Raw genomic sequence first — 21861 nt, 5'->3', positions numbered from 1 at the left:
AGCTGTGTGTCTTTATTGGTATTACACTTAGCAGATAGCTTGCACGGTCAGCTGATTGTTCTATTAGTTTAAAAAAATGCTTTTTGGCATAAATTGCTCTAAAATAGTCTTATTCAATAAAATCTTGGCTACTTTTCAGGAGATTTAGAGCTTTGTTCTAAACCCACAGTGGTTCTTCTTAGCTATTTTTTTCTGTCTGGTTTTATCTGACCTGAATTTTAGCTTGCTATTTCTGTGAAGCTACCATCTTTGTCCTAACTGATCACCATCAAAATATTCATTGTTTTTGACAGTGCCTTTAGGCTTGAGCTTTCCCATGCTCTGTTACCAATAAAGTTAGTATTCTTGAGGTGAGCTACCTAGCTTTGTTTGTTAAGCCCTGCATCTCCCTGAGCAAAACATCTGCATTATGGCTCTGGAGCTGGGGACTGGGACAGTGCTTCATTCTTCTTAGAGTTACACCTCTGCTTTACAAGTGTCATGCTGAGTGTGAGTGGTTGACTTTGGTCTTCTTGGCTTGCCTCTTTTGACTTGGAATCACTGCCCTATGAAGGATCTGGATGAGAGAAACTGGACCCCAGTATATTCTTGATCTGTTCCTGGGATACAGCTTCTACCCTATGAGTGTATTTCTCCTATTTGTAATTTGATATTCCTGGGTTTTGGCTGTGTCTGTTGTTTTTTGGCTAGAATTATCTAGTTCGGTCTCTTCAGAGAGTAATTCTTCAGTATTCTGCTGCAAATGTTATAAAAGAAAATCTAGGAGGTGTAACTTCTCCTTTCAACCAATACTCCAGTATGTTCCCACCGCATTCCACTCCCATTTCCACTATTCTCAGGGGTGTTAAGTACCTGTAATTCCTGAGCCTTTCCATTATTTTGGTTTTGTATTGATTTGTTTCTTGGCCTTTCTCCAAGAGCCTCCATGTTGCACTATTTTATTGAGTGACATTCATATAAAAAGTTATTTTAATAGTGTCCCCTGGAGTTGTTAGTGCACAGTCTTTGTGGTTGGAATATAGCTGCCCTGACCATCATCTCTCTCGTTATCTTCAACCTCTGGCTTAGATTTTACTGCATTAGAAATGTAAAGAGCTAAGTAGCTAAGTTAGCTAACACTAATGTATTGCTTTTTTGCTTCTAAATTTTTGTTGATATCATTTGCCTACTCTAGCTTCCTGCCTAGTCTCTTTATCCTTATGGTTTTGTGCCTTGTATTTTTTATTACCATTTTATTGCGATTTAGGCAAAGTGCATAAGTGAGGAGATATGTTCAGTTGTTACATTTAACACATAGTTGGCATTTTTTGACCTGATATACACCAAGTGTGGTGTTGGAGCTTTGCATTTGTCTTTGTTCATCTCATTATATTGAACATACAGATACCTTCTCAAAGCTGTTATTGCCTCCTATGTCTGCATCTAATATGGGGATTTATGTGCCCCATGAGGGGAAAAATGACTTTTCACTTTTAGAGTAGATTTAGTCACAAGTACTTCTAATTTACTAAATATGAAAAAATCAAAATTTTGCTAGCAATATGGATCCACTTTTACAAAGGAAGTTACGTTACTCATGTTGCCTCACCTCCGCTAACCCAATTGCTACTACTACCTCCATCCTATTATATTCCTCTCACAAAAGCTAGGTAACATAGGAGTTATATGTGTATAATCCTTCTTCAATTATATATGCATTTTCTTACCCTCCTACCTCAAGGCACAGAGAAATTCCCTTATTGGGTATACATAGTTTCTACCGGCAATTATATTTTTCTCAGGTCCCTCTGGTAAATTTGGTTACATTTTTTCCAAGCATAGTTTCTCTCTGCTAGCAACTAAATACATTGAATCAGGCAAAGATCTGATATTGGTTATTTTATTATTAATAACTCTAGTATGTCACCTTTACTGCAAACTCAAATGCAAAACTCTACTACAAGGTATGCAATATCCCAAACACCCTGGCTTTGCCAGTCCAATGCACCTTGTACTCTCACCTTTTTCTCACCTATCTTTCTCTGTACTGGCCCATATCTCAGCATTTATGAGATGCTCTAGAAATTATAGAGTATATTTTCACTCCTTATATTTTTTAATATTCATATAAACATATCAAGACATTTGCTAGATCAGAATCTGAAGCTCAGATAGTTTAAGAAACTCACCCATAGTTATATCTGTGGTAAGAGATAGCACAAGTAGAACTATGTCTTTTACTTTAGGGTCTGGAGCACACTTTGAGCTACCATTGTGTCTTAGTTTATTCTCTGATTTAAAGAAAATATGGAAATTAAAATCACTGAATTCCTTTGGTTGTGACTATAATGATAATAATATAATTGCCAACCCACAGAAGGTGTTTATAATGTGCCAAGCTAAGTGCTCCTACTGAATTACTCTGTTTAAATCTCACACCATGTTTATGTAATGTCATTGTCCTCATATAATTAGTCTGAAAAGAGAACCTCACACAAACATATTTTGCTTTACGTTATCTTCTCATATCTTTTTATAGATTATGGTGAAGTAAACATTTTTCCTCATACAATATTCCCAGTAATAACTTATACCTAAAGATTATACATTTATTTTTTAGCAAATTGGGTCAATGAATAAACTAGCCTTTTTTTTATAGTTTGTAAAATAAATTAATCTCTCTTCAGATTTGATTATGGCCTTGTAGCTATATTTTAATTATCTGTGTAATAAAATCTACAATAAAATGTTTCTAAATAAAGCAGAATCTAAAGTGCTAAGTTGCTAAAAATGATTATATATGGAGATTCAAAATAAGTAATTTTTTAAATCCAGTATTCACCAATGAGTTGAGGTGGTTGGGGCTCTTTCTCTGAGTGATTTTGTAACTTGCAGGCATAACATAAAATGAGAAAGTCTCAGCATTGATGTGGTACACTCTCAGATTCTTTTAAAAAAATTGTTACTTTGGTTTTTTGTTTAATTTATACATTTCAAAGCATACCTAGTGGCATACATCGGAATTGTATTACAGAGAAATATACGAAAAAACAGCATGAAAATCATAAAAGTAAATTAGAATTTCCAGATAAGAAGAAGGGAACATGAGCGTGGAGAAAACATGCATATATGCATATTCTTTTTTTTTTTTTTTTTTTTGAGACAGACTCTCGCTCCATCACTCAGGCTGGAGTACAGTGGTGCGATCTCTGCTCACTGCAAGCTCTGCCTCCCGGGTTCACGCCATTCTTCTGCCTCAGCCTCTCGAATAGCTGGGTTTATAGGCGCCTGCCATCACCCCGGCTAATTGTTTGTATTTTTGGAAGAGACAGGGTTTCACTGTGTTAGCCAGGATGGTCTCGATCTCCTGACCTTGTGATCTGCCCGCCTCGGCCTCCCAAAGTGCTGGGATTACAGGCAGGAGCCACCGCGCCCAGCCAAACATGCATATTCTTACTCTCCTTGACACAGAATTTATGCATATCACTTCCACTCATGTTCTATTGGTGAGAACCTGTTCTATGGCTCTAACCCGACTAAAGGAGAGGTAGGACATAGAGTCTCTGGCTGCATAGTCACTTCTCAGAAACAATTCTGCAGTATGCAAGGGTGAGCACAAATATTTTTTAACAGATAGCTGTATTTACCATACAAACTAAATGTGTTTCAGCAAAGAATTGGTTAATTAAATTACTCATCATTCATAAAATGGAATAATATGCAGCTATTAAAAAGGATGGGGAGATATACATGTATTGAGTACACACACACACACCTCATTAATTTTTTTTTTTTTTGAGAATAAGGGAAAGGCTTTATTGAATGTGTACGGTTTCAGCGGAAGAAACATAGCAATTTTGAGTAGATCTAAAGGAAGAATTCCTTAGCACATTGCATATTATTCATTACATGAAGAGAGTTTTTCTAAACGAAAAATGTTTAGGACGTTCAGGAGAAAGAACAAATTAAGGAATGAGCTCCACAGTATAGACCTCAAGGCTCTTATGCGTGCAGGGTGCAGTTCTAGTGCAAAATCCTCAGGGATAGCATGAGGGCCTCCACTGGGGTGCCTTAGGCTCCTTCCAGGGCAGCAGTTGAAGTGGATCGCGCTGCAGTCCAGGAGACGGGCTGGGGTTACTCTCCTTTCTGGTTGCTTCCTGATGGAATCCTGTGATTTCAGCATCTTCCTGGGCGGCCTGGACTGTAGAGGGCGCCCTGGAACGTAGAGGGCACCCTGGGTATGTGTCCTTCCACCTCTGCAGGCGCTGGTATCTCTAACGCTGGCTCAGGCCGCTTTGGACCCCTCCATTGGTAGCATCTGCGTCTTCTTGAAGTGACTGCAGCCTGTTTGTGGTTTCAGCCATTGAATCCTGGACATGGGAGTCTCGAGAGAGTTTGTGGCCCCTCTCGTCTCCAGGAAGGGCTCAGTGCCCGATGGGGGTGCATTAGCAGGAGCAGCGGCTCAGCACAGGGAAGTTATCCAGTGCCCTGTCCTAGGCTTGCTCTAGGTTCAGGTCCGGTGGTATGTGGGGCTCTGGCCCTGCTGCCTCCAAGACAGCTCTTCCAAGGTTGATGGATGGAACTCTATAGCCTCAGCCTCCCAAGGCTTGACCAGGCACAGCCATGCAGTTAGTTTAGGAAAGAAGAAAACGGCCTCATTACTTTAAAAAAAACAAAACAAAACCCAAAAACCGTATAATCTGTTATAAATCCCAGACTCCGCTTGGCAGGGTGCGGTGGCTCACGCCTGTAATACCAGCTCTTTGGGAGGCCAAGGCAGGTGGATCACTTGAGGTCAGGAGTTAGACACCAGCCTGGCCAACATGGTGAAACCCCATCTCTACTAAAAATACAAAACTTATCCGGGTGTGATGGCGGGCACGTGTGTTCCCAGCGACTCAGGAGGCTGAGGCAGGAGAATTGCTTGACGCCGGGAGGCGAGGTTGCAGTGAGGGGAGATGGTGCCATTTCATTTCAGCCTGGATGACAGAGTAGGACTCTGTCTGAATAAAATAAAATAATAAATAAATAAATACCGCCAACTCAGTCCATGGAATATTTTCTCAGACCACATGGGTGGTCCACAACTTCCACCTTACTACAGCTAAATTATAGAAAATTTTGCTTTTTATTTCTGAAATAGTTGTAAAACCTTATGAAATATTAATATGCAAAATGAAAATAATGAAGTGACAATGTTGTCAGTCACATTTATTAAATAAACTTTCAATATAATTGCTTACTAGTTCTGGTGGGTTTTTGATGGTTTTAACAACAATTTTCTATGTAGACATTTGTTGTTTCTGTTGCTTACAAACAGAAACCGTTTTTACTTATTTCATTCTTTCTAATTTGTGTTCCTAACCTTTGTTAAAGCCCGTTAATGCACTGGTTACAAACTTCAGTATATTACTGAATATAAATGGTGAGAGAAGTTAACCTACTTCTGTTATGACATGTTCGTCGTTTGGGGACAAAATCATTCATTAGGTTGAAGAAATTCCCCTCTATTACTACATTGCCAAGGGTTGTATTTTAAATAATGAATGGGTATTGTTTTTTGTTAAATGCTTTTTGGGCATCTATTGAAATGATAGGGTATTTTTTCCCTTATTGTACTGATAGGGTGACCTGGATTAATTGATTCTCAAATGCAAAACCAGCCTGGCATCACCATGATATATTATCCTTTTATATATTGTTGGATTTTAGTGGTTAGTAATTTTGAAGAATTTCACATCTATATTCATAAGGAATGTTGTTCTATATTTTTTCTTTAATGCATTTGTACGATTTGTGTATTAGGGTAATTCCAGCCTCATAAATTAGTTGGAAAATGTTTTCTTCCCTTTTGTTTTCTAGAAGGGCTTATGTGGAATTAGTTTTATTTCTTCCCTAAACATTTGGTAGAATCTTCAGGGAAGCTACCTAGGCCTAGCATTTTTGTGTGGGAAAGTTTTTAAATCACAAATTCAATTCTTCTATATATATAGGGATATTCAGATTATATGTTTCTTCTTGAATGAGCTTTGGCAGTTTGTAACGTTGAAGGAACTTCTCTATTTCATCTAAGTTGTCAATATGGGCCTAGAGTTGTTCGTAGTTTTCTTTTATTATCCTTTAAATCTATAGGGTCTGTAGTGATATTTTCTGCTGCCTTGCTGATGTTTATAATTTGATAGATTTCTAATTTGATATTTATAATTTGTTTCTTTTTAGTTTTCTTTGTTCTGTTTAGCAAGGTCATCTGACACAAGTTTAATATATCTAAATTAATCATATTTGATTGATTGCCAGCAATGGACAATAGAAAATTACAGTGAATAATACCATGTAAAATAGCATCAAAACTGTGAGACAGATATAAATTGAACAACATATGTAGAAGAGCTATATGCTGGGAACTCACGAAAAATTTTAAAAAATTAACATAAATGTATATATACCTACCATATTTTTGAATTAGAAGGCTCAGTAGTGTTAGGATGTCAATATCCCCCAATCTATAAATTTAACATAATTCCAATTAATATCCTAGTAGGATTCTTTAGGAACTGAAAAGCTATTTCTAAAGTTTACACGGAAACATGAAGGACCTAGAATCTAAAGGAATCTAAAAACATAAAAGAACAAGGCATAAAAATTTACGCTACCAGATTTCTTTATTTTATTTTATTATTTATTATTTTATTATTTATTTTTATTTATTTATTTGATTTGATTATTATTATACTTTAAGTTTTAGGGTACATGTGCACAACGTTATGTATGTATACATGTGTATATATATATACACATGTATATATACACAACGTTATGTATGTATACATGTACATATATACATATATATGTATACACATGTATACATACGTATATATATATGTATGTATACATGTGACATGTTGGTGTGCTGCACCCGTTAACTCGTCATTTAGCATTAGGTATATCTCCTAATGCCATCCCTCCCACCTCCCCCCACCCCACAACAGTCCCCGGTGTGTGATGTTCCCCTTCCTGTGTCCGTGCGTTCTCATTGTTCAATTCCCACCTACGAGTGAGAACATGTATTTGGTTTTTTGTCCTTGCAATAGTTTGCTGAGAATGATGGTTTCCAGTTTCATTCATGTCCCTACAAAGGACATGAACTCATCATTTTTTATGGCTGCATAGTATTCCATGGTGTATATGTGCCACATTTTCTTAATCCAGTCTCGTTGCTGGACATTTGGGTTGGTTCCAAGTCTTTGCTGTTGTGAATAGTGCCACAATAAACATATGTGTGCATGTGTCTATAGCAGCATGATTTATAATCCTTTGGGTACATACCCAGTAATGGGATGGCTGGGCCGAATGGTATTTCTAGTTCTAGATCCCTGAGGAATCGCCACACTGTCTTCCACAAGGGTTGAACTAGTTTACAGTCCCACCAACAGTGTAAAAGTGTTCCTATTTCTCCACATCCCCTCCAGCAGCTGTTGCTCCTGACTTTTTAATGACTGCCATCCTAACTTGTGTAAGATGGTATCTCATTGTGGTTTTGATTTGCATTTCTCTGATGGCCAGTGATGATGAGCATTTTTTCATGTGTTTTATGGCTGCATAAATGTCTTCTTTTGAGAAGTGTCTGTTCATATCCTTCGCCCACTTTTTGATGGAGTTGTTTGTTTTTTTCTTGTAAATTTGTTTGAGTTCATTGTAGATTCTGGATATTAGCCCTTTGTCAGATGAGTAGGTTGCAAAAATTTTCTCCCATTCACGCTACCTGACTTCAAACTATACTACAAGGCTACAGTAACCAAAACAGCATGGTACTGGTACCAAAACAGAGATATAGACCAATGGAACAGAACAGAGCCCTCAGAAATAATGCCACATATCTACAACTATCTGATCTTTGGCAAACCTGAGAAAAACAAGCAATGGGGAAAGGATCCCCTATTTAATAAATGGTGCTGGGAAAACTGGCTAGCCGTATGGAGAAAGCTGAAACTGGATCCCTTCCTTACACCTTATACAAAAATTAATTCAAGATGGATTAAAGACTTAAATGTTAGACCTAAAACCATAAAAACCCTAGAAGAAAACCTAGGCAATACCATTCAGGACATAGGCATGGGCAAGGACTTCATGTCGAAAACACCAAAAGCAATGGCAACCATAGCCAAAATTGACAAATGGGATCTAATTAAACTAAAGAGTATATGCTACCAGATTTCAAGATTTGCTATCATCAAAATAGCATAATTTATAGGAAGGACAGACATAGAGATTAACAAAACATAAGGGTACAAAAATATACCCATGGATACTTTGTCAATTCATTTTTGACAAAGGTACAAAGATAATTCAATGGAGAAATGTTAATAATCTCAACAAGTGGTACTGGAATAATTTAACATTTGTGTGCAAAATGATGAACCTTGAGTCATAGATTATACCATATATGGAAATTAAGCAAAAATAAACTACAAATCTAAAACTTAAAATTTCTAGAAGAAGTATAGGCTAAATTGAGTCAGTAATAGATTTCTTAGATAGAACTCCCAAAGCAGGATTTATGAAAGAATACATTGAGATTTGATTTTATAAAATGTAAGATTTTTTTCTTTGAAATTCTGTTATTTGAAAATCAGTAATAAGAGAATGCAAAGAGAAACTATAGGCTAGGAGAAATGATATACAAATCATATATCTCATAACATATTTTTATCCAGAATACATATACACACTCACACATGCACGCACACACACACACACTCCATCTCGCTCTCTCTCTTTCAAAGCTCAATAATAAGAAAACAACCTAATAACAGTCGGCAGAAGATTGAAAAGAATTTCTCTGCAGATAACATTTATGACTAGCTAATATGCACAATGAAAAAAATCAATAATAATTAGAAAATGCAAATTAAAATAATTGTACAATAGCTACCACTACATATATACTCAAATGACTGAAAATAAAATTAAATTGAAAGCTGAGAAATACGAACTGCTGAGAAGAAGGTAGAGTAGCTGGAAGATTGATATATTGGTAGTAGGATTATAAAAGAATGCAGCCACTTTGGAAAATAGTTTGGTAATTTATTAGAAAGTAAAACATCCACTTACCACATAACCCAGCAATCCTATATTTACCCAAATAAAATGATAACCTATATTTACACAAAATCTGTATGTAAATATTTATAGAGACTTAATGCATAGTAACTCCAAACTGGAAACAACTCAAATGTATGTTACTTGTGAAATGAATGAACAAACTGAGGTATGTTTATAAAATGTATTATTACTCGGTAATCAAAAAGGGAGAACTACCTAATACTAACAATAATACAGATTAACTGCCTAATACTAACAATAATATAGATGAATCTCAAATACGTTATGCTAAGTAAAAGATGTCAGACTCAAAATACTAAACACTGGCTGATTTCATTTATATGACATACTGGAAAAGACAAAACCATTGGGATAAAAACAAATCAGTGATCACCAAAATTGTCAGCAGGGCCAATGGGTTGACTGTAGAGGTGCAAAGAGGGTATTTTGGGGTGAAGATCCTGTTCTGTATCTTATAAATGGTATTGGTTAGACAACAATACACATTTATCAAAACTTGCAGCACTGTACATGAGAAAGAATGAATTTTGCTGAATTTAAAATATGGACTTCATTAAAATACCAAAAATAGAACAAAAATGCAATAAAAAAGCATTGCCTCACTGCTCTATCTTCTTGTAAGAGAACACATTGCAACTTTGAGGCCAGTAAGTAGTCTAGCACTAAGCAAAGGATTCTGAAGAAATTCATGTAAGCAGTCCTAAGCAACGGCCTAATCTCTGCAAACCAGTTCACACTGCATTTTACTAGGCCAAAGAAACAGGGGTAAGAGGATGAATGATGTGACACAAATTATCACCATTCTAAATATGTCAAGCATATGTCCTGCTGATAAGAGGAGCTGTCTGGCATGGTAAGTAGCTGTGTCAGCTTTTCAATCTTCAAGCATAAAAAATAGTGAAGTTCTTGTTTTTTTAATGTGCCACATAGGGAAAGAGTAATTTTTTCCTCATTACTATGGTTCTAGTTGTTGGATAAAAGGCATTTTTGTACACGCCTAATTTAAGAAGCAATTTTATTACTAAAATTGAGAATGAAATATCATCCCATTTTGTAAAATGATATCACAGATAATTTATGTATATGGAAAGGTGCTTATACCATTTTGTATTTCCAAAGAATTTCTAAAAGTTCTAATTTACTCTCCAAAACATAACCTGGAAGCATACAAATAAAATAGCACAGCCGTGTTCTCACTGTCTTGCTAAGTCCAATACATGATCAATGTGAGTTATTTGACTGTAGGTCACAAAGGCAGCAGCATAATGCTATTGACTATACAATGGTTGATCCAACAGCTATACACACAAGATAGCAAACAGTGGTTGTTTGGCTTAGAGCTATTTATGTAAACAAAACTAATGAGGAAAAAAGGCCTCTATTGGTAATAACTCGTAATGGTTGGAAACTGGTTGCCAACTTCTAATCACCTTTCTCTATTGTCCTGTTTTCACTCTAAGGAAGGTCAGCATGATTTATTTATATGTGTTTCCTAAATCATATACTCGCATACATTTGTGAAAAGGTGTCCTGAATCCCAATGATGTTACAAAGCAAAACAGCCCCTAAAAGCCATGCAAATTAGTATATTTCGTAAAAATTTCTTGTCTAAATTGTAAATTGGCCCATGGTTATGTAGCAAATTCAATGTGGATATACATTGCTTCAGAGGATGATATTTGTATTTTATAGAAACAAAGAGATCAATGTAGAAAATCCTTATTTCTTATGATTAGTGTCTCACTATCTGTTGGAGATTTTGCTTTCAGGTGAAAAATTTGAGAGAACTTACCAAACAAACAAATGAAAAACTTCTCCAGGAGTAATCAAGAGATGACAAAACTACAACCGAGTCATGTAACACCCAAAAATAAAAGCGTAAAAGAGAAAACCCTTCTAATGTAAAAATAAACAGCACCAAATTGCTGATAGTGTATATACAATACGGCAGGATAACAATAGAAATTCTGTTATACTAAATGGGTGATTAAGCTTAAATGATAAAATGATAAAAAATAATTATGATAATAAAAATAGTTACTATGTGTCAACAATATTTTAAGAACTTTGTATCACTTACCTCATTTAAGACACCCAACAACCTTATGAGGTAGTTTCTATTATTATCCCCATTTTAGAGATGAGGCAAAGCATGTAATGAGAACTTTAGTCATGTACCCATCATCACTCATACGTAACAAACAACCTTGATATCTCAAGGACTCAATACAACAACAATCCAATTTTTCCCTGATATCACAGTCCAGTTGGGTTATCAGTGGTTGACTTCCCAGGTGCTGTTTCAGGCTCTTTCCATTTTGGGCTTCTGCCATCCCAAAGGGTGAGGAGTCTGCTGGATCCCCTGCACCCAGATGGCTGACAAGTGTACAGAGAGTAGAAGATTGTCAGGATGCTGTAAGCATCAGGTCAAGGAGTGGCACACACCAATTACTCTCTACGTTATATTGGCTAGAAGACACAAATATGGCTCCAATCTAACTGGAAGACAACTAGGGAATGTCATCTTTTTATTTCCCTAGAAAGAGGAAACAAGATTGATGCACATTTAACTATTCTCTGCCACACTCACATAGCCCAAAATTACTAAAACAGTTGGAGGTAAAGCACTCTTGTTGCAGAGACCAAGGCCTCAACATAATACTCTACCACCATTCAGAAAACAAGATAAGTTGTGAAAGAAATTTCAGTTTTACTATGAATTAATTTTTATCCTTTTAGACTCCCTGTTACTATTTATTAGTAATACAAAGATATCTATTTTTTGACTATTTCTAAATCAAATGGCTTAGAAGTGTTGATGTCTCCAAGCTACCCACTACTTGTAAACTGTTACCTTGAATTTGATAGAGAAGGTATATTCATATTTTAATAATACTCTGTTTTGCAACTTTTCCTCCTTTACAACTGTGCTAAGGGCTGTATTAGTCCATTCTCACATTGCGATAAAGAACTACCTGGGACTGGGTAATTTATAAAGAAAAAGGTTTAATTGGCTCACAGTTCTGCAGGCTGTACAGGAAGCATAGCTGAGGAGGCCTCAGGAAACTTTCAATCATGGTGGAAGCCAAAGAGGAAGGAGGCACGTCTTACATGGCCAGAGCAGGAGGAAGAGAGAGTGAAGGGGGAAGTGCTACACACTTTCAAACAACCAGATCTCATGAGAACTCACTCATTATCATGAGAACAGCAAGAGAAAAACCTGCACCCATGTCCAATCACCTCCCTCCAGGTTTCTACCACACCATTGGGGATTACAATTCAATATGAGATTTGGGTGGGAACACAGAGCCAAATCATATCAAGGTCATAAAAAGATCCCTTAAAAACAGAACAGAGTGGATCTGTGTCAGGGGAATCTTCATCAATTGGATTAGATTTGATTTGTGAAATGATAGCTTCTCTCTTTTTATTTATTTATTTATTTTTGAGACGGAGTCTCACACTCTTGCCAGGTTGGTGTGCAGTGGCACTGTCCTCTGCCTCCTGGGTTCAAGCGATTCTCCTGCCTCAGCTTCCCGAGTAGCTGGGACTACAGGCACACACCACCATGCCTGGCTAACTTTTTTGTATTTTTAGTAGAGATGGGGATTCACCATGTTGAGCAGAATGGTCTCCATCTCTTGACCTTGTGATCCACCTGCCTTGGCCTCCCAAAGTGCTGGGATTATAGGTGTGAGCCACCACTTCCAGCGACAGCTTCTCTCTTTTAATCAAAAGGATAGTTTTATTTTATAATGCTGGGGAATATGGATCAGATACTGTGTTTACATGTCTGTGTTCTCACTTTCATATTTGTTTCCCTAAGATACGAGTGGTCTTCCTACTTCAGTCTAAGTTCCAAACCAATGATAATGTTACATAAGCCAATGGCTATGCTTCACGAAAGTCACTGGGTGAAGACTAATGATTCAAGTACAAAATTTTTTGTTGTACTCAAATAAGTTCTCTAACAAAATTAATCTGATAGGCTTTTAACTATATTTATAGTCATTATAGCATTGCATGCAACTAAGCATAAATGCTAAGCAGTTCAAATAGATAACTATAATAATTAGTATTGCCTTCACAGTCTGCCAAATTTTAAATTTTAGTGTTCATATTGTTAGTTCTTCATGTTTCTTCATGATCTGTTAGCAGAATCAATATTTACCATTTCACCTAATATCATAAACTGTTTAATCATCTCCTTGTCATCACTCTGCACATATACAAATCCTCACGCAGGATAAGTCTAATAAACTAAAAGCTAACTTGACCTTGTGTATTTTGCTATTTTCAACTAACAGATCTCCTCCTAACACTCAGAACCATGTCTGAGGTCTGGTCTTTCAGATCAATTTTTCCCCCATTTTGTATTTCTCCTCAACTTTCCACATCACTGCCCCCCTCTTTTCAGTGTTCACTCTCCATCTTCCAGATATGTCAAGTAGAGAGAGTAGAAAGATGCGATCCATAGTATTTGGATTTTTTACTTTGGATTGACACAGTGGAAAGGTGTAGCTGGGCTCCAGGGATTACATGGAAAAATAATAAATTTGACTCACTGAGTGAATACACCTGCATTAAGGTAGAGACTAAATGAATTAGATCAAATCTCTACCCTCATTCTTTTCATAGTATAACTGACTCTGTTTTCTGTGAGAAAACTTTCCTGCTTCCTCTTTCTGTTCCAACCCCTAATTACATTCACCTTTGTCTTCACTGCTCCACTCTAATGCTTTTTAACACCCTCAATCGATCCTATTAGGAAGCCTAGTGCATTTTACAGGCTTCAGCCATGTTTATTTCTCAATGAATTTAACATTGATTTCCCTGCTTGCCTCTATAGACTACTCTTCTTCCTTAGGTTTTGTGAGACTTTCTAGGTTCTTCACTTATGTACCTTATTATTTTGCAGTTTTTCTTGGTGGTAGTTCTTATCACTGATACCTCTTCTGTTTGATTTTCACATGAAGAAGTTCTCTGGGTGTTTTTATTTGTATCCCAAATATTCTTTTTAAGGGAATGCTTCTTTACTCTTTAGGTTTCAGTGACAGACTTTATGCTTGTGACTTCCAAATTGATATGTCCACTACAGACTTCTCTTCAAAGATAGACCCAAATTCTCACTTTCTCCCTGGCTATTATGTTGCCAATATTTTAAGCTAAATATAATCAAAGACAAACAATATTTTCTTCCCAAACTCGTAGTACTTCTGTTGTACTTAATTCATTTTATTAGTACTACTCATTTAGTGTCATTATGCTTTCACCAAGTTTTTGGCCATCTTTCTAGGCAAATATTCATAGTCTTCATTTATTATTTTGCCATTTCTAGTCACTTAGATAGGTTTTCTTCTTTTACTATCTTTCTCTCTACTGTAAGGTACTTTTGAACAACACAAGTCAGAATGTATCACTAGTGTCCTCAATAACCAGCTATGTCTCCTGTTGCCTAAACAGAAAATTCTACTTAATCTGTGAATTAATTCACCTTGATCTGGCTCCAAACAACAATTTCAGTCTCTCTCTCATTTTTTTTTTTTAACCACATCAAGCATTATAGGTTAGCAATGCAGCGTTCATTATTGTTGCCTGTGTTTCTTGCATGCTTTCAGGTCTTTCTATTTACTTTCTCATATTGTCCTCTTTACCTAGGCTACATTCTCATTAATTTTCTCTATCAAAACTCTCATACGTTTAAGTCCCAATTCAAATTCAACTTCCTCTACAACTCTTTTTCAGATATCCTCTTGCATATTCAGCTTCTAGATGAATCTTTCTCTTTCTATATCCTACCACTTGTACTTTTATTTAGCATATGTATTTTGCTACTATGATTTATAAATCTTGTTTTATATTGTTGTTCTGTCCACCTAATCCCACTCACTTCCACACTCATATTGTAATTATTTTTTTTAAATGAATTTTGCATCTGTGGAACTGTAGCAGAGTGATTAGCACTGACTATGTGCTCAATAAATATCACATTGCAATAGTGTATAGATTCAAGCCAATTTTGAGCTGATTCTATCTACATAAAGTGTAGCACTGAAGTGATATCCTTGACTAGGTGAGAGGAGATGGGATTTTTACATATGATTTTGGGTTGGAGCTTTGATTATGAATTCAACTAACTGTGAAATCCAAGGAGAAGCAGTATATGCAGATGTGGATAGAAATGGAGTATAAATCTGGAAAATCTCTTCTGATTGCTTCAGTTTTCTCAAAGAAGTAAGAAGCAGGATCATCATATATGAGAGAATATTAGGAAGGAGGTTTGCAGTTTTAAGAAGTGAAGATGTGTGAAATAATTGTATGAGAATGCTGAACAGTAATTGAACTAAGGAAATACTATAGATAATTACATTTATAATACAATACCCAATGTTCAGTTTGGAATGTTTCAGGTGTTCTTTTACATATTGGGCTTTTATTTTTTAATTATAATTTGATTTTATTTCTGTAGCACCAGCTAAACTCATGGCAAATATCAATGTATTTTGAGTCATTTAACTTTGATCTTCAAAACACCTTATTTGCCTTCCTGGGGAAAAGAGTAAAAACAACAGTATCGTAGCAATCTATTTATACCCCTATTTTCAGACAGTCATGCTTCTATCCAATATTTATCTAGTTTAGCAAATCATTTCTGTTAGAAATTGTTTATGCAATAAATGTGCTCCTGTCACTTCATCTCTATTTCATCCTTTTATCATATTGAATCCTAATTTGCTCTGAAGGTTTGCTAACTTTTGCTTTAATCATGTCTTTTCTCAAATAGTTCAGATATAATGAAATATATTATGTTCAGTATTTCTCTAATATTTTTCTACCAATGAAAAATAAAATATTGAGATGAGATATATTCACATTGATTGCTATGAAGGTTACACATGGATTGGTAAATCAAAACAAGCTCTCAAAAGATAGAAAATCAATTGATGTGTCAGATAGGAAAGACATAGATGGCAAAATCAACCACTGAGTTGACATCTTTCCTCTTGAAATAATTTAATTTACCAGAATTTGAAAGGTTTTGTGACTATGAACACAGTAATAAGCTAAAAAGCGGGAGACCAAACAGATTGATCTCAAATTTTATTTACAATAATTCAAGCAAATGTAAACTAACATATTTTAGATAAATATTTTTTTCTAGACCAATCATATAAACTTTCTGGGAGAACAATCAAGACTACACTGTAAAGATTGTGCACTGAGAAATACAAACAATATTTACATATACAGTTAAATATAGAGAATATATTTGTTTTTTCTCTACAGAACTGTTGTCCAATTGCCAACAGCTGAATTGTCTGTATAAATGTACAATGGTCAGAAATAGTACAAGATGTTACTGTGAGGATGGATTCGAAATAAAAGAAGATGGGAGAAGCTGTAAAGGTAAGTAAAACATATAACGCCATCAAATTTTGTTTATAGAGGCTTAGTTAACAGAAACGTAAGAAGACATCTTTGAGCACCTACCATGTGCTCCACAGTGTTTATGTTAACCTTTCTTTCTTGAGATTTAAAAGTTGCCCCCCCAACCAAAACATAAACATTATTATAAGTTTGTGACTCTCAAATTTCAATTTTTTTGCAGTAATTTCAAACTTGGGAAATGTCAACAATGGGAAATGTTCAGGTTAACCACTAACACATTGATCTAATTATTTTAACTTCCTATATGTTGTATGGCTGTTACATAGCTGCAGTCTAGTAGATATGTGTTATTAACTATGTTAGGTTAATAATTACTAATCATGTAATGTTCTTTATAATTTTTGCATTGGTTATTCTGGCAGCTGACATTTTACCCATAGCAATAATAATGTAATAATGAACATAAATATTGATTCCTTTTAAATGTCTGGATTCTTGCTTTTGGGAATGCTTTATAGCAAATATTTATCCTCCAAAATGACTCTCTTCATGAATTCTGAAGAATTTTAGGTTATCTTTCCATTCAGTTGATTCCAATTATACATATATTAATATGTACATGTAACATTCCACAAAGTTAAATGCATTGCTTTGTATGATACTTACTTAGAATCTATCTATATCTCTATCTACATATAATATTTCTAATCTATAATATAGCATATGTCTCCCTCTCTCTGCCTCTCTCTTTCCTTCCGCGTGTGTGTGTGTGTGTGTGTATTCGGGGGATAGCTGCATTGCCAGAGCCACTAATAAAAAGAATACTTTCCAAAGAAATTAGTGCTTTGCTGATTACTTCAAATCTTTGCTCTAATATTATCACTTTTACCTTAGAATCTTAAATTTGAAAGAATTTGTGAGATAATTGTTTAAAATCTTAATGACAAAAATGAGATCCTGATAGTTAATTGACTTAAGTCCGCACATCTTAGTAACAGAATTGGGACTGAAACTCATGTCTGCAGAGTCCACTTAGTCTTATCCTGAAGAGGCTCATTGACTTTTCAGGTACATTTGGGAATTGAATTTTAGTTTGTTGTTTGCTTTGTGTATAGTACCAATTTTATAAAAAAACATTTATTATCAAGTGTTTATCAGACCCAGAGACTGCATAATCTGACCACAGGGAGGCCAAACTCTTATATTTATTTGACTCATGTCATTATGTCATTTTAAAACAACATTTGAAAATCAGAAAGTTGCACACAGAAGTTCAGATGTTCTGGAAAATAAGGGCAACTGTAGATGCCTCATAATCACAGAAATCAGCCAGATAAAAATGGTGCCAGACATGAATGATGCCATTGAACATTCATGCTCTTTCCACTTCCAAACAGCCCTTGCCATTCGTACGTGTTTGGCTTAGATACCTGTTCTGCATTCTTCTCACTCACTTACTACACCTGACTCCTGTAGTAATCAAGATCTGCAGTTCCTTTTGCAAGGGTGGAGCTGAGTTAAATATGTAGATTCCTGATGTGGTTAATTAATTGCTTTTATGTGTTTAATTAAGCACATAAAAACAACCACAACCATAATGAATTTCTTCTGTGGAACATTAGTGAAGAATTGCACAGCAATCATTTTAGAAGTCGCAGTGGGAGAGGAGCTCTTTGTACTTTCTCTATACTCCTTGAGAGTCAAGTCTGAGCATCATTAGGCTTTCTCAAAACTGTATTTCCAGGTAGCCCTCTGTCTTTAAAGGAGAAAAGAAGACAGCATTACAAGTGATGGTATGCCTATTCCTTTGTGGTCAAAGTTGTGGAGTACCACCTCAGTGCATTCTGGTTAAGTAGAAAGAAGAAAAGAGATAATTGATCATATTGCTCTCCTGGACAGCATAATCATATCCAAAAAACTGAAATAGAAACCAATAATATTAAAGTTGAAAAATCTGTGAAAATAGATAAGAATTATTACTGCCATCAGTGACAGACTTTACCAAATGCAAGCCTTAATTTCCTTCAGTATTACTGTAGACTTAGCTCCAAACACTGCATTTTTTCTATCGCCAAAAGTGTTTACTTCAAATGAGCCATCCATGATTGCTGGCTGCTTTGTGACTCTGAAGAAACCTGAGTTTATGAATGCCTTACAGATGCATAATTTCACAATTTAAATTGTCTTATGCTACTCAGCAATATTTTTGCTTTCTCATAGTAAACTCTTTTCTTAGCTTGGATATTCCCAGAAGTCAACTCTGAAACAAGGATTCGCATGAATGTTTTCCTTTATTTGCTACTGTAGCTTTCTCTTTTTATTTCCTTTCCTTTTGTTTTTAGGGGGTGGGAGGTGGTGGGGGTGAGAGGATACAGGAGAAAGGCAACCCCATAGTTGGAGCAATTAAGCCAGCTACAACAAAGGGTGACTGAAGCTTAAGTGTGTGGCACAACTCTCTAGCATGAGAGACAAGGGAACTCAGGCATTTATACACCAATTTATGAAGAGCAAATTTGTTTTTTGCTTTTGTGTTGGAGATGGCATTACCCTCCTGGAAACTTAACCAGCCTTGAGTCCTGGCAGAGCTGCTGGTGGGAGAGGAAGAAGGGTTTGGAAGTATGCTCAGGCACAGATAAAGATCCCTATGATTGTAGCATCACACTGAACAATCTGAGGGATATGAGCAGACAGCATCTGCTACAGTGTCCTTGACCATTCCTTTCAATTTCTTCTTTATTCTCTCAAAATATGTTTTCTTAATCTATTCTCTTTTGTCTTAGTCACTGGCTTTATTTTCTGGGTGCCATCTTGTATCACTTCTTCTAATTATTCTCTCTCGTCACTATTTACTTGTGTATCCACCCATGCTTGTTTTGCTGTCATTTCAGAAGAAGAGCTTTACTTCTTCTAGTCTTTTTTCATACATATTTAAAGTCCCACTCACTCAAACTTTTGTCTCGACTTGAGCCATTGGTCTATCAATTTCCACCTCTTTCTTATACATCTTTAAGCACTACATTTCCACTGGCTAACACTGTAGTCAATAAATATTCTCACATTTCTTCTATTCTGAAACAAAACAAAAACAAAAATAGAAATACTCACAACAAATATCCACTTTATATCCTATCTTTTCCTATAGCCATCATTCCAGTCCCCTCCTCCTTTATTATCCACAAACTTTAACAATCAACTACATTTACTTTCCCAATTATGTTATTTTCACTTCATTCCTCCATTTACATCTAGCTGGTTTCTCATCCTATAATTTTAGTAAAGAACTTTAAATATCTCTTTTCCCTTAAAGTCTAGTTAAGACTGGTTAAAACTCTCACTTTTATTTTCTAAGGACTTAGAGGCTTCTCAGCATATCTGCAGTTTTCCAGAGCTTCTATATTCTTTATAATCTTGACTCCAAACTCCATCTTCCTATTTATGTATCATTTTGAGACTATATATGGATTTTCTCCACCCCATACCCCTCAACCCAGAAGTAAAACTCAGCTCTTTTCCTAGAGTTTCTACAATTATAAAATCCATGCAAACAAGACAATTTGTATATGTAGTAAGATTTACTGAAGACTTAGTAGGAAAAGGTTTTATATCACAACACACAAATACTTTGAAACGTAATTTTAGACATCCCTGTATTGAAACCCTTATGTTACCCCTCCGCTGGGGATTTTTTAACATGCCAGTTGAGGTTTCTTTATTGTCATATCACTCTGATAACAATCGGGTGGTATTTTTCCACATAAATTCTCTGATTCTCTAATACCAACTGGGTGTCCAACAGTTCAATTCAACTCAATTCTGACATTATCCAGAGGTAATGTAGACTCCATGGGTTAAGGACCTAGTACTGCAAGACTCAGGTACCAGACCCAAGTTCCAGGACTCACCTATAGCTCTGACCAACCAGTTATAAATGTGAGCGTTCCCACAGCCCTCTCCTCAGATGTAGTCATTTACTACAACAACTCACAGAACTCAAAGAAGTATTTTCCTTATGTTTGTTAGTTTATTATAAAGGATGCGACAGCCAAATGGAAGTGATGCATAGAGCAAGGAACAGGCAGGTGGGAGAGGGAAGCTTCTATGCCCTCTCTAGGCACCTTATCCTCCCAGGGCTCAATGTCTTCACCAAAATGGAAGCTCTCCAAGCCTCTTTGTTCAAGAGGTTTTTTTAGCCCAACCCCCAGTCCCCTTTCTTCTCACTGGAGGTCAGGAGGTGGGGCTGAAAGTTTCCACACTCTAATCCACTGTTTGGTATTTTCATGGTATAGTCCAGCCCCCAGTCTGAGACTACCTAGGGGCCCCACCCTGAGTCACCTCATTAGCATAGGCTCAGGTGTATTCTAGAGGAGCTCGTTACGAACACCAAAAGGCAATCCTATTACTCAAAAAATTCCAAGTATTTTTAGGAGCTCTGTGCCAAGCACTGTGAACAAAGGCCAAAGATATATTTTAATTATATCACATCAGTTTAACCCACTTAATACCACAGCTTCAATCCATCCTGTTATCTTTTGCTCTCCTCTTCCTCTTTCTGTTTCTTTTTTTCTCACCCCCTTTCTCCAAAATTATTTACAGGAGTCCCAAATTATCTTCAGTTAACATTCCCAAGTTGTAAGGACGAAACTCAGTTAATAGGTCTAAGTTTGTGTATCTTATCCCATTTAAGGACTCAGTAAAAAGCAAGTTCCATTTAAGATCAGTCTTCCATTTGTGACTATGTCCCCTTCTTTCCCTACATTACATCAACATCAGTACAATAATGTCCTAATTACTGAATCTAAATGGGAATTTTAATCTTTATCTTATTGGACTTATGCATTGCATATAACCCTTTTGAACATTCTGATATTCCAGAAAAGCTCTCATTCCTTATTTTTTTCTTACAGTAGTCATGAATTTTCCTTCACAGGAGACTGTAGGACTCCTCTTTCTTTCTTTCTGTTTTATTATTTTTATTTTATTTTATTTTGAGACAGAGCCTTATCACCCAAGCTGGAGTGCAGTGTGCAACCTCGGCTCACTGCAACCTCCACCTCCCAGGTTCAAGCAATTCTCATGCCTCAGCTGCCTGAGTAGCTGGGACAAAAAGTGTACACCACCATGCCTGGCTAATTTTTGTATTTTTAGTGGAGAAAGGGCTTCGCCACGTTGGCCATGCTGGTCTCAAACTTCTGGCCTCAAGTAATCTGCACGCCTTGGCCTACCAAAGTGCTAGGAATACAGGCCTGAGCCACTGCATCCCACGCTGACTCCTCTTTCTTGACTGCCCTTTCCACTTTGGTATTCTAGAGTATTTTGCACTAGCCAAGTTTTTCTCATCTCCTCTTCCTCTGTGGGAAATAGCCCTCTCTT

General features: G+C 36.2%; 1 protein-coding gene across 1 annotated transcript in view; it reads left to right on the top strand.

The window, feature by feature from the left end:
- The window catches only part of LRP1B (LDL receptor related protein 1B), a 1896287-nt gene that overhangs the window by 872928 nt on the left and 1001498 nt on the right, over window positions 1-21861 (top strand). The window contains exon 4 of the mRNA XM_054478394.2: window positions 16390-16509. Coding sequence (XP_054334369.1) covers window positions 16390-16509 — 120 coding nt within the window. The remainder of the gene's footprint in view (window positions 1-16389; window positions 16510-21861) is intronic.

The sequence above is a fragment of the Pongo pygmaeus genome, chromosome 11 (genome assembly GCF_028885625.2).
Source record: "Pongo pygmaeus isolate AG05252 chromosome 11, NHGRI_mPonPyg2-v2.0_pri, whole genome shotgun sequence".
NCBI lineage: Eukaryota > Metazoa > Chordata > Mammalia > Primates > Hominidae > Pongo > Pongo pygmaeus.
Note: the sequence above shows the minus strand (reverse complement) of the source record. Positions and strands in the feature narration are given on the sequence as shown.